Source organism: Canis lupus, chromosome 15 (assembly GCF_003254725.2).
Source record: "Canis lupus dingo isolate Sandy chromosome 15, ASM325472v2, whole genome shotgun sequence".
In the NCBI taxonomy this organism is placed as follows: Eukaryota; Metazoa; Chordata; class Mammalia; order Carnivora; family Canidae; genus Canis; species Canis lupus.
Window position 1 is genome coordinate 35426164 of NC_064257.1, and position 13627 is coordinate 35439790.

A 13627-nucleotide genomic window follows, 5' to 3' on the forward strand; every position below is an offset into this window, starting at 1 on the left:
AGTCTGCTTCTCCCTCTGCCTGTGTCTCTGCCTCTCTCTTTCTCTGTGTGTCTCTCATGAATAAATAAATAAAGTATTTTTTAAAAAATTAAAAAAAAAAACTTTAAGGATCTATCTGGGCTGGGTGGCTCAGTCATTAGGTGTCCGACTCTGATCTCAGCTCAGGTCTTTTTTTTTTTTTTTTTTTTTTTTTTAATTCATTTCAGAGGGATGGGATATGGACAGAGGGAGAGGAGGAAGGAAAGAAGCAGACTCCCCTCTAAGCACTGAACCTGTTGTGGATGAATCTTACAACCCTGAGATCATGACCTGAGCAGAAATCCAGAGTTGGAAGCTTAACCAGCTGAGCTGCCCAGATGCCCCTCAGCTCAGGTCTTGAACTCAGGGTTGTAAGTTTGGGCCACGTGATTGTTTTAGAAAAACAAACAAACTTAAAGCATCTCCCAAGAATTAGATATTCTCCAAATTATCACATTTACATAAATTAAGAGTAATTTTCCAGTATTATATAGATACCTAGTTCATATTTAGAATTTTTTTTCCATTGTCCCTGAAATATCTCTTAAGCTATTTTTGCCCTCTCAACCAGGGTTCAGTCAAGGTTCATACAGTGCATATGGTTAGAATTCTCGCTTTCTTCTCTGTTGCACTGACTTTTTGAAGAGACTAGTTTAGAAAGACTCCTATCCTGCAATTTTTCTTACTGTATCCTTGTGGTGTCATTAAACTTTTTTCTCTATTCCTTTATTTTCTGTAAACCAGAATTAGTTGTAAAGGGTTAGATTAGATTTAGATTAAATGTTTTTGACAGGAAAAACATGTCATTTATGATATGTGCTTCATATTATATCATAGTCTATTACATCAGTTGTAAAGTTATGTTTTTTTAGTACTGGTTTTACCGTTTGATCACTTGGTTAATTTGGTAACAGCCAACTGTTTCTTTTTTAAAGATACTTTTTTCTTTTTGCAGTTTCCAAGTAATCTGTGGGGGTAATTTGGTACCATTGGAATATTCTTTGCTTCAGCAACTTTCTACTTAATTATTTTAATACCCATCCATGCTTACTCAGTTATTTCACTGGGGACTGCAAAATGGTGATTTTCTAATTTTGTTTCCTTCTACATTTATTAGCTGACATTCTGTAAGAAGGATTTTCCTTTATCAGCTGAGTATCAGTTAACTTTATTAGTTAACTATAGGCAGAGCTAAAACATGCTTTATTTTTTTCCCTTCTAAGTACCAGTTTTCAGAAGAAATTGGTGTCATGTCTGCATGCATTCTTAATTCTTTCTGGGTTAAAAACATGCATTTAAAAAAAAAATTTAGGGACATTTTTAAATGGTTTTTAATAAATATGCCATACAGTGCTTTAAAAATACAATTAGCTTTTAAGTTATCCATGTGTTTAGTTTACAAGTGTTTATGAAATTTGAAATTACTAGTTGGGGACGCTTGGGTGGCTCAATGGTTGAGCATCTGCCTTTGGCTCAGGGCATGATTCTGGGGTTCCAGGATCAAGTCCCACGTTGGGCTCCCCGCAGGGAACCTGCTTCTCCTTCTGCCTATGTCTCTGCCTATCTCCCTGTGTCTCTCATGAATAAATGAGTAAAATCTTTTTTTAAAAGTCTGCGATTAATAAAAAGAAATTGTTATTATTTTCTTTTAATTTTTTAAATTTATTTATTTGTGATAGACATAGAGAGAGAGAGAGAGGCAGAGACACAGGAGGAGGGAGAAGCAAGCTCCACGCCAGGAGCCCGACGTGGGATTCGATCCCGGGACTCCAGGATCACACCCTGGGCCAAAGGCAGGCGCCAAACCACTGAGCCACCTAGGGATCCCAAAAAAAGAAATTATTAATTGGATTCCTTGTATCTTTTGGTCTTACTTATATGTATGCCCTTAATCTAGTAAAAATGATGAAATACTGAAGACTCAGAAATATGAAAGAGGTGTGAATTTACATACTCTGTAAACACTTCTATAAGGATTCTCTATTGAGCAGTTATTCTGATAGTTTTGTTGTGCAGACACAACATATTTCAAAAGCCTTTTTTTTTAAGATTTTATATATTTATTGGAGAGAGTGCGAGAGCAAGAACACATGCAGGGGGAGGGGTAGAAGGAGAAGCAGATTCCCCATAGAGCAGGGAGCCTGATGAAAGGCTGGATCCCAGGACCCTGGCAAACACCCAACCGACTGAGCCACCCAGATGCCCCTTAAAAGCATTTCTAACCCACCTCTGTCAGTTGAATGAATTAATTGCTCTTTCAGATAATTATTATGAGCTCAGCATGTTTTTTTTCATCTTAATTAATTTCTCTATTTTTGCTAAATAGACTGAACATCAAAATACTAGGTTTTGGAAAGGGGAGCAGCTCCTTCATATTTTTTGTAATTAGTACAAGCTTAGAATTGTAATTTTAGATGCTTGAATATTACTTTAATGACTTTCAATTTGAACTCAAGACTTAGAATTTCTTTAATCCATTTTCTTTTTTTTTTTTTTTTTAAGATTTTATTTATATGAGAGAGAGCACAAGCAGGGGGAGGCACAGGGCGAAGCAGGCAATCAGCTAAACAGGGAGCCCCGTGTGGGGCTCAGTCCCAGGTCCCTGGGATCATGACCTGAGTTGAAGGCAGATGCTTAACTGACTGAGCCACCCAGCACTCCCTTTAATCCATTTTCTGATTGGTAGCTCTTTACCAATAATGCAGTACATTCCATAACCTTTTGAATTCACTGCTTCTGTGAATCAGCTATGTGGCTTCAGAAATAAAAGATCAGGGATGCCTGGGTGGCTCAGCAGTTGAGCACCTGCTTTTGGCCCGGGTGTGATCCTGGAGTCCTGGGATCGAGTCCTGCATTGGGCCCCCTGAATGGAGCCTGTTTCTCTCTCTGCCTACGTGTCTTTCTCTCTCTCTCTCTCTCTCTCTCTCTCTCTCTCTCTCTCTCTGTGTCTCTCATGAATAAATAAATAGAATCTTAAAAAAAAGTATAAGATCATGTGAGGCCTATTGATTTCAGATTGGGGATTTTTATTGTACTGTATTTTGATTCTAAAATGTAGTCAAATAGCATTTGTAATTTAATTATACTTAACATTTTAACCTGTAAAAGTGGGTTTGAAGAATTGGGAAGAAATGGGAATTGATAATGACCAATTTCATATTCGTGGCCCTACATGCATGATATCCATCAGTTCCCTGTGGATGGACCATCCTAGAGTAAACATTTGAGGATATTTTTGCTTTTCACAAAATGTGTGGCTTTTGAGACAAGGGTGTGCATATAGGTATGGCTGTTCAGTCATTGTCAAGTATATGTGCCAGAGTTATGGCCTTGGATGAGATGAAGAATTGTGATAAGTTTTGTTTAAAAATTGATCTGAGACTTTAGCCACTACTCTCTTCTGCCAGAAAATGATTTGTTCTTAGAATATTCAGGTTCTTTGTTCCTGGGAAATATTTTTGGATTCATGGGAGAGCATGGACTGAGGAGTTACATCTTCAGTTAGATATTGTGGCTGGTCTGTCCCATCATTTTGAGAATATACTTGTTACTGAATCTTTTCCTGTTACCTTTCAGTCTAAGGATGTTCATTTGAATGCTTTTATTAGGAATTGCCTCTTGGATTGTCACTATTCTAATAAAAGTAATTCATACGCATTTAAGTATTTGTGGAGATAAAATTGACTTTAAGAGATGGTGCTGCAATATTTCAGTTCTCCGATAATGTCAGTATACAGATCCAAAATACATTTCCAAACAAAATAAGCCAAAGAAGCCTCTTTGATGATTAAGTACCCTTAAATTGACATAGGACAGCCCCTTTGAGTCTATGTAGCAAGTTAGAGGTGCTAGATGTTGGCACACAGGTAGCTACTGCAGTAGGAAGTAATCATATGAACTTGACAGTGACAGAACAATTCCCAGCATTTGGGGGCATTAACTTAGGGGCATAGTGTAGAGCAGTTATATAAACTTTAAAGAGACATACAGTAAATATTTCAGGCCTTAAGTGTTACTCAGTTCTGCCTTTGTAGCATGCAGGTAGCTATAGACAGTCTGTAAACAAACGGACATAACTGTATTGCAGTAAAATTTTACTTACAAAACAGGCGCCAGGCTGGATTTGCCTGCAAGCTATTCTTTAAGACAAATAGGAATTTCTTGAAGGCATCACTTTTTTTTTCTTAAGATTTTATTTATTCATGAGAAACCCAGAAAGAGGCGGAGACACACAGAGGGAGGAGAAGCAGGCTCCATGGGAATCTGGGATCATGCCCTAAGTCAAAGGCAGACGCTCAACTGCTGAGCCACCTAGGCATCCCGAAGACATCACTTTTATTATAACTGAATGTATTTATACATCAGTGATCACTGAGTTTGTGAACTGTATATTCAATATTGCTTAATGTGTGAAAGTTACAACTTCTTAAAAGATTTTCATTTGAAAACCGTTAACTGTTTTTGAAATGTGCGCTTAAAAGGGAGTCAGTGGATCTCCTCATTCCCAGATACTGAATAGAAAATGTTTGTTGCTCTTGGCAGTTTTAAAATATGAGCTATATCCTTCAAGGAAGGAAGATCACTTCTTATATATATGCAATTAGAAAAAATCCTACAAAAACACATAATATTTTGTGTTTTGAGGAAGGTATATAGATTTCCAGAGCAAGTTTTCACATTAGTACTTACCCTGTGTATAAAGTTAAATGCTAATTTTTGGTATAGTCTTTTGAAGTCTTCTAGACTGTAACCTTGAGTGGAAGAATGACTTTTTTTCTCCCACTGCTTGGTTTCTAGGACTCTCTTCTGAATTCTCTGTTTGTTTGTTTGTTTTTCTTTTTATGTTTTTTTGTGTGGCAGAGTTTTAGTCTCTGTATGAATAAAATCTCACTTGAGGATTTTGAGTCTCTCAAAAGGTTTAACTTGATTTGGCTTGATTGCAATTGTGTGACTAGTATTTCAGAAACTTTGCTGACTTTTAATAAAAGAAACTGAATATGTAACATTTTTATCTAAAATGTCTTAATATATTTTTATCTCTCAGTTTTAATGCTTATCTGCTGTTTCTTAAATGACTAATACTATGCTGTGCATACTGTAAAGGCGAACAGCTGCTTGGAGAACTACGAGTGAAGAAAAGAAAGCATTAGATCAAGCTAGTGAAGAGATTTGGAATGATTTTCGAGAAGCTGCGGAAGCACATCGACAAGTTAGAAAATATGTTATGAGCTGGATCAAGCCTGGGATGACAATGATAGAAATCTGGTAAAAGGAATATGTTTTTGTAAGAACATGATAATTTTTTTTTTTTTTTTTAGTGCTAACTCTGACTGTAATGTTTGGCTTTCATTACTACTTTGCTAAAACCTGAAGTTAAACTCCTAGAAATATCTTCTGACATCTCGTACTGTAAATGTAATGAGAAAATTGTAAGAGGGGCATTAGTACCTCAACCACCCTATTTTGTACTCATGTACATTTACATGTGCAAATGCACACATTACTATGATTCTTATGTTTTATTTGGAGATCTGTTACTTTGCTAGCTAACATTCATATTAAAATTATTGGTCATAAGTTATAATGCAGTGAAGAAAACAATAAAGTAATTATTTCTTTAGTTTTTCCCTTTTAGAAGTAATTAGCTGTAACAAGCAACAATTCTGTAATTTAGACGATTTTTTAAATGTGCAACATTGAGCAAATAAAATATAATCAGCATTTAAATTAGTCTAAGTTAAGAATCTCATTTCCTAGTAAACTAAGTTAAAAGTGGTTCATGTGGTTCTGTTTCTTTAGATTTCTAGTGGAATTAAATTCTTACATCTTTTAGAGATGAGCTACTATTTTCATAGCATCAGAGAACTCTTACTTATTCACATCCAGGAAGTGTTCAGATCACTTCAAGAAAGTAATTTAAGAATTTTTAGTAAACTCTCTGGAGCTGATGATGTATAAGATATATAAGGATAAAAATGTAAAAGTAAATAATTTTTTTTAATAGTGAAAAATTGGAAGACTGTTCACGAAAGCTAATTAAAGAGAATGGATTAAATGCAGGCCTGGCTTTTCCTACGGGGTGTTCTCTGAATAACTGTGCTGCCCATTATACTCCAAATGCTGGTGATACAACAGTATTACAGTATGATGACATCTGTAAGATAGACTTTGGAACACATATAAGTGGTGAGTTCTTGGAAATATGAAACCCCCTCCCCTCCCCTTAAAAATTAGTCTTTTCTCTGTTGGGTGGGGATATAGTTACTTGAACTCGCTAGTTTTCTTCTTTATGCCACACTTTTCAGTAGAGTTGTGTTGAGGCAGATTTTGAAATGTACTCTTAAGCATCCTACTAAATGGAGTATAATGCAAATCTTTGGGTAATTGAGGTTTATTACTCTTTCTATTAAAATCTGAAGAACTTAATCTTATATTTCTTCATGTTGTTTCAGACATTTATCCGTACAACAACAAACATTTACTGAGAACCTTTTAAGTTTACCAACCTTTAATATACTTGCTGGCTTTTCTAAATTCTGTCCCAAACCTCATTAGGTTAGTATCTTTTTATCTCACCCTAGGTGAGAAAATAAAACTCAGATTAAGTACTTACCTGAGGTTTTGATAAATTGGTGAAGCTGGACTGATGATTAGTGTCTGTGGACCTTGTACATTTTCTCTGCCCACATTGCTATTTCTTAGTCCCCTGGGTTTTTCTCTTTGATTAGTTTCTATTTTTGCTTAGCCACCTGGGTTAGTACTGAATTGATACTATCTTGAAGTAATATACTAACACTGGAATTAGTTTTTTTGATCTGAAACCTTTATATAATTTATACTTTTTTCCACTTTGATTGTGAATGCTATCTGGGTACTTGGATTGCTGCCTTCATTTGAACCCACGTTTTATTTTCCTTTTAACTAGCAAAGTTAATAGAGTAGATGCTATAAAGTAGGCAAATTGACTAGCTGCTAAGTCAACTTAAATAATTTTCTCTTTCAGGTAGGATTATTGACTGTGCTTTTACTGTTACTTTTAATCCCAAATATGATACATTATTAAAAGCTGTAAAGGATGCCACTAACACTGGAATAAAGGTATGTGAACTAGAAGGAAATTTCATTGAACATATTTTGAACATTTTATAGCCCATTTAAGGTCTTTGGATTATGTAAGACCAGTCCACTGGCCTTAGGGTTTTAAGTGTGTAATTCTAGTACAGTGTACTTTTATAAAAGTTATAACGTGCAAAGCAGTTTATCTAGTTGTCCTTTATTTTAAAATACTAACAAATTGCTGTAAAATTCTAATATACATCATTTTGTTTTTAGTGTGCTGGAATTGATGTCCGTCTATGTGATGTTGGTGAGGCCATCCAAGAAGTTATGGAATCCTATGAGGTTGAAATAGATGGGAAGACCTATCAAGGTATGTTTTTTTTAAATGTATCTTACTTTGAAATGCATATGACCTCTTGCAGAATTAATTTTACAGAATAGTGTTGAATGCTTTCTTTGGGTCAGCTGCTTTATTTTTATCTCCTGGGAATATAAAGAGGGAAAATGTCAGTGATCCTCAAATTAGGGAAACTGTGGTCACTAGGTGGGAACTATTGCCAAACTACTGTGGTAACTGAAGGACACCCAGGGATTTATTCCATGCTGGCCAAAATGCAGGCTTGGTTTTCTGTGACTTAGTTAAATTGAGGCTGAGAGACAAGCCAGAGGCTCTTTCCATTGATGACCTCTCTCCCTTTTTAACTACATCCTCTCTCTTCTTTATGTTCCTCTTTGCAGAGATACTCATGCCTCCTTGCCCTCAGTAAATCCACATCACTTAGCATTCTTTGCATAATTTTGTTGATACTGATAGAGTATTATGTTTCTGCCAACTGCAGAAGGATTTCTTCCTCTGCAACCTGATGGTGTCTATCCTTGTTCCTCTCTCAGAGATCTTGTGAACATCAGTACAAATCAAAAAACTTTAAGGCTGCTCACACTTGGATGGGAGGTATTATGGGGTATCTTTGAGCCTAGATGAACTTTGTAAAAACTCCAGAACCCAAGTTTCTTTGACTGTAGTGGGGCATTTTTTTTTTTTTTTTTTTTTAAGAAATGTATACTTGTCATTTCCTGCCCCCAGATTTGGGATTGGTGCCACAACAAACAATGCTTATTCAAGTCCCTCTCATATTATCTTTCCCTTCTAATTTTTCCTAATTTTACAACTTTGGTTGGCTTGTGGTCTGCCTTTCAAGGTGTATTAAGCGAGTTTGATTTAATGTTGAGTCCCCACATAACTGCAAACCTGCAGGGGCACCTGGGCAGCTCAGTTGGTTAAGCATCTGCCTTTGGCTCAGTCATGATCGTAGGGTTCTGGGTTTGAGCCCCACGTTGTGCTCCCTACTTGGTGGAGAGCCTGCTCCCCCGACTCGTGCTGTCAAATAAATAAAATCTTTCAAAAAACAAAAAACAATGCCAACCTGCAATATTGGAATCGGTATCTGCCTTCTTATTCTTTCCATTAAGCCGGTGCAACACTTTAGGTTCTGTTGTTTAACATAAACCCCCCCCTTTTTTTTAAATTTTATTTATTTATTCGTGAGAGACACACAGAGAGAGGCAGAGACACAGAGGAGAAGCAGGCTCCGTGCAGGAAGCCCGATGTGGGACTAGATCCTGGGACTCCAGCACCACGCCCTGGGCCGAAGGCAGGCACCAAACTGCTGAGCCACCCAGGGATCCCCCTCACACCCCTTTTTGATACCAGTTATTGTGTTAAGGTTCTTAGTGGAGGGTGGTATAATTAATTTTTACTAGTTTGAGCAGAAAGGGTATAGACAAATCATGACATTGGGAAGATAAAAAAATGGACAAGCTGTACTCTGAGCAGCAGTTTCCAAAAACCACATAACTCAGCCATCAAGGGAATGATTTTTACCTTCATCAGAAGCTGTAGAATTGAAAGTTAACCTTTACAGTTAGTCCCAGAATTAGCCTGGTGTTGTCACAACCTGTGTAATACAAAAATGTATACTCCTGTGCCCTGCTTTTATGTAACTTGGTTGTATGTTAGGTTGGAATAGCTAAGAAATCTTTTTATGTAAATGTGTTTTTGATTGGCCTGTGGGGTAAGTTTGCCACATCTTGGAGAAATGTAAAGCTTGCTGAATTTTTATTTTTATTTTAAGATTTTATTTAGTTATTCATGAGAATACACAGAGGAGAGAGAGGCAAGAGACACAGGCAGAGGGAGAAGAAGGCTCCATGCAGGGAGCCCGAAGTAGGACTCGATCCCCAGTCTCCAGGATCACACCCTGGGCTGAAGGCAGTGCTAAAGTGCTGAGCCACCCGGGCTGCCCAAGCTTGCTGAATTTTAAAGCAAACTTAGCTTATTGTTTGTATAAGGAGAATTTTTTTGAAGAGCTAATTTTTATTTTTCTGTGCCATTTTCTAAATATAATTGTCATCGTTTCATTGTTGTAGAGTTCAAAATCCTGCTACCTAATTCTGCCCTGATAAAAAAGGTAGCTTGTACTGAGAATTCTAGCACTGTAGAGCTAGATTTTTTAAAACCTTTTTTTAGGGCAGCCCCTGGTGGCTTAAGAGGTTTAGCGCCACCTTCAGCCCAGGGTGTGATCCTGGAGTCCCGGGATCAAGTCCCACATCGGGCTGCCTGTGTGGAGCCTGCTTCTCCCTCTGCCAGTATCTCTGCCTCTCTCTCTCTCTTTCTCTCTCTCTCTCTCTGTCTCTCATGAATAAATAAATAAAAAATCTTTTTAAAAGAAATCTTTTTATTGTGAAATACACACTAGAGATACACAATATAAAAATTCAGCTAAACTGTGAAAGCTACATAATTTTATCCCTTATGGAATAGAATGTTGCCAGCACTCCAAAAGCCCTTCAATTCTATATACCCCTTTGAATTAGTGCAGCCTTCCTTTAGCAGACCACTGTCTGGAGTACTAAAGTATTTGCATTTGCTTTGGTCTTTATCACCTAATTATGCATCCCTAAACAATAGCATGATTGTGCTTAATTTTGATATATAATAACAAAACGGTATATATGTAATTGTGCCTTCTTTTGTTCTTTTTTCTTTGGGTTTATTTCAGTTCAGTATCACCAACTTTTTGTTTTTATTGTTTCATTTTATTGTTGTGTAGTGTTCCATTGTGTGAATATACCACAATTTGACATTGGTCTCTGGACCTTGGAATTATTTAGATTTTCCTTTATTAACACTTGAATTGGGGACACCTGAGTGGCTCATTTGTTGAGCATCTGCCTTTGGCTCAGGTCGTGATCCCGGGGTTCTGGAATCAAATCCCGCATCAGGCTCCCTGCATGGAGCCTGCTTCTCCTTCTGCCTATGTCTCTGCCTTTCTGTGCGTCTCTTATGAATAAATAAATAAAATCTTAAAAAAAAAATAACGAACTATAAGTGCTATAATTATAAAATTTAAGGTTTTATAATCCTGACATTTCAACACAAAATTCTCATTTTCACATTACCTTTTGGTCCTTAACCATAGCCATATTTTTTTATGTTTGTAATCCCTAATCACATGGCATTTTATAACTTTTTATTAACAATACCTCTTTAGATGACCCTGTTGTGTCATCACATAGTTTGTTCTTTTCCCACTATCTCCTCTTACTCCCTTCTAGTTTTTAATCAGTAACACTGTAGCAAACATCTTTTTATATTCCACTGGTTTTCCAGTTTGCATTTAACTATGTCAACATGGAGTTTAGTAGAGCCATGTCTTAATTTTAAGTCGATTCTTGAACTCTTTGCCAGAAAGCCAAGAGATTGGGGCAGCCTGGGTGGCTCAGCGGTTTAGCACCGCCTTCAGCCCAGGGCCTGATCCTGGAGACTCGGGATCGAGTCCCACATCGGGCTCCATGCATGGAGCCTGCTTCTCCTTCTGCCTGTGTCTCTGCCTCTCTCTCTCTCTGTGTGTGTGTGTCATAAATAAATTAATTAAAAAAAAAAAAGCCAAGAGATGTTTGTGTTTCTGTAGACTTTGAATAACTCTTTTTTCTGTTATTCCAGTGAAACCAATCCGTAACCTAAATGGACATTCAATTGGGCCATATAGAATACATGCTGGGAAAACAGTGCCCATTGTGAAAGGAGGAGAGGCAACAAGAATGGAGGTATATATGCCATTAACAGTGTCTGTGTTGTTTAATTTTTTTTCCAAACTAAAGTTGGTGATAGTTGAGTATATAGTATGTTGAGTGAAATTAACTTGCCATTTGTACTCCAATAGGAATTGGTCTCTGTGTGTGCAAATTGTGTCTGGTCAGAACAGGGCACAGTTAGCTGTGGATATTGGGTATGCCAAAAGAGTGCTTATTCACCACTTTTTATTAAGCATCTCTTAGGTGCCAGACTCTTTAGTAGTCATTGAGGATGTAGTAGTGAACAAAATAAAATTCCCTGCCCATGTAAAGGCTACATTCTTTTTTAATTTTATTTATGTTATTTTATTTTTATTTTACTTATTTTATTTTTTTATAAAGATTTTATTTATTTATTCATGAGCGACACACAGAGAGAGAGGCAGAGACACAGGCAGAGGGAGAAGCAGGCTCCAAGCAGGGAACCCGACGTGGGACTTGATCCCGGGACTCCAGGATCGCGCCCTGGGCCAAAGGCAGGCACCAAACTGCTGAGCCACCCAGGGATCCCTACATTCCTTTTTTAAAAGTAGGCTCCATGCCCAGCATGGAGCCCAGTGTGGGGCTTGAACTCACGACCCTGCGATCAAGACTTGAGCTGAGATCAAAAGTTGGATGCTTAACTGACTGAGCCACCCAGGTGCCCCATAAAGGTGACATTCTAATAGGAGGACACAGACCAAAAAGAGCTAAGGAGATAAAGCAGAGAAGGGCGGGTAATGACTATTAGAGTTTTTTTATGTTGTTTCTTATGTGAAGAAAGTAATACCTCAGCCTGAAGTTAACAAATGGCAATATTGATTAGTTCTGGATTCTTCTTCTCTCCCTGTGACCTTTACATACTCTAGGAAGGAGAAGTGTATGCCATTGAAACCTTTGGAAGCACAGGAAAAGGCGTTGTTCATGATGACATGGAATGTTCACATTATATGAAAAATTTTGATGTTGGACACGTGCCAATCAGGTGAGACCATTGTTTTTAGGAGTATTAAGTTTCTTTTCCCAGTTAGCATTTTAAAAAATTTAACAAACATCCACAATTGTGCATTCATAATGTAAAGTTCTGTAGCCTACCAGTAAATTATGTGGATTTTTGTAGTACGGCATAGAAATTGGCCTCTTACAAATCTTAACTGAAATAAAAATGATATAAACAAGTATTCTGTTCAGATCCAATTTCCAATAATTTCACACGTAATTATTTTGCTGTCATTTCTAGGTTTTTGTTAATACTTTCCTTTTGGTAAACCTTGTATTTTTACCTTTTTCCCCCCTTAAACTTCTTTTTTTTTTTTTTCCCCCCTTAAACTTCTTGGAGAAGATTGTTGAAGGATGGATTTATACCTCCTTTATGCGCAGGTCTTTCAGCTTGATGTACAAAAAAGGAAATTGCCACCATAATACTGTTGATGAGTCTCCACTGGGAATTTAACACACAGATGTATAGACACATAAACGTGATAAGATAGCTTTCAGCTGGTCTCCCATTCAGTTGCCATGTAGGATTAGGTATGGGTTGTTTACCTTCTGACTTGAATATTCAAAGAGGCAACAAAATGTTTTTTGAATTAGTGAATAAAGCCACGTGTACTATATAAATTTTCCTTAATGGGGAAAATGAGTTGGTAACTCATTTAGCTACCTGTTAATTTTGGATTTTCTCCTCTTAGGCTTCCAAGAACAAAACACTTGTTGAATGTCATCAATGAAAACTTTGGCACCCTAGCCTTCTGCCGCAGATGGCTGGATCGCTTGGGAGAAAGTAAATACTTGATGGCTCTGAAGAATCTGTGTGACTTGGGCATTGTAGATCCATATCCACCATTATGTGACATTAAAGGATCATATACAGCGCAGTTTGAACATACCATACTGTTGCGTCCAACGTGTAAAGAAGTTGTCAGCAGAGGAGATGACTATTAAACTTAGTCCAAAGCCGCCTCAACATCTTTTATTTTCTAAGCTTTGTTGGAATACATTATACCAGAAGTAATTTGCAACATGTTGTCTGTTTAACAGTGGACCTATGTAATGCTTTTATCCATGTTTAAAAAGGAAGGAATTTGATCAAAGGCAAACCATCTGATGTAATTAGTCAAGGAAAAAGCTTTCAGGACTTTCAAATGTTAACTGTTTTTCCCATCTAGGAAATGCTATAAAGCTCAAATTAGTTAGGAATGACTTATACATTTTTTGTTTTGAACACTTAAGAGATGCTTTTCAGATATTTATATTGCCATATTCTTAATTGAATGCTTTGAATGACTACATCCAATTCTGCACCTATACCCTCTGGTATTGCTTTTTAACCTTCCTGGAATCCATTTTCTAAAAAATAAAGACATTTTCAGATCTGAGAGCTATATTTCAATGTCTGTGGTTATAATTCTGCACAGTAAATAGCTAAACATGTAGG

At 37.0% G+C, this 13627-nt stretch overlaps 1 protein-coding gene across 6 annotated transcripts in view; it reads left to right on the plus strand.

The window, feature by feature from the left end:
• Window positions 1-13568, plus strand: part of METAP2 (methionyl aminopeptidase 2) — a 35143-nt gene extending 21575 nt beyond the window's left edge. For all 6 annotated transcript variants that reach the window (XM_025438703.3, XM_025438704.3, XM_025438702.3 and 3 more), the window contains 7 exons: window positions 5122-5283; window positions 6023-6204; window positions 7022-7116; window positions 7351-7447; window positions 11081-11184; window positions 12060-12175; window positions 12882-13568. In XM_025438703.3, coding sequence (XP_025294488.1) covers window positions 5122-5283; window positions 6023-6204; window positions 7022-7116; window positions 7351-7447; window positions 11081-11184; window positions 12060-12175; window positions 12882-13134 — 1009 coding nt within the window. In that variant the 3' untranslated portion in view covers window positions 13135-13568. The remainder of the gene's footprint in view (window positions 1-5121; window positions 5284-6022; window positions 6205-7021; window positions 7117-7350; window positions 7448-11080; window positions 11185-12059; window positions 12176-12881) is intronic.
• The last annotated feature ends 59 nt before the right edge of the window (window positions 13569-13627 follow it).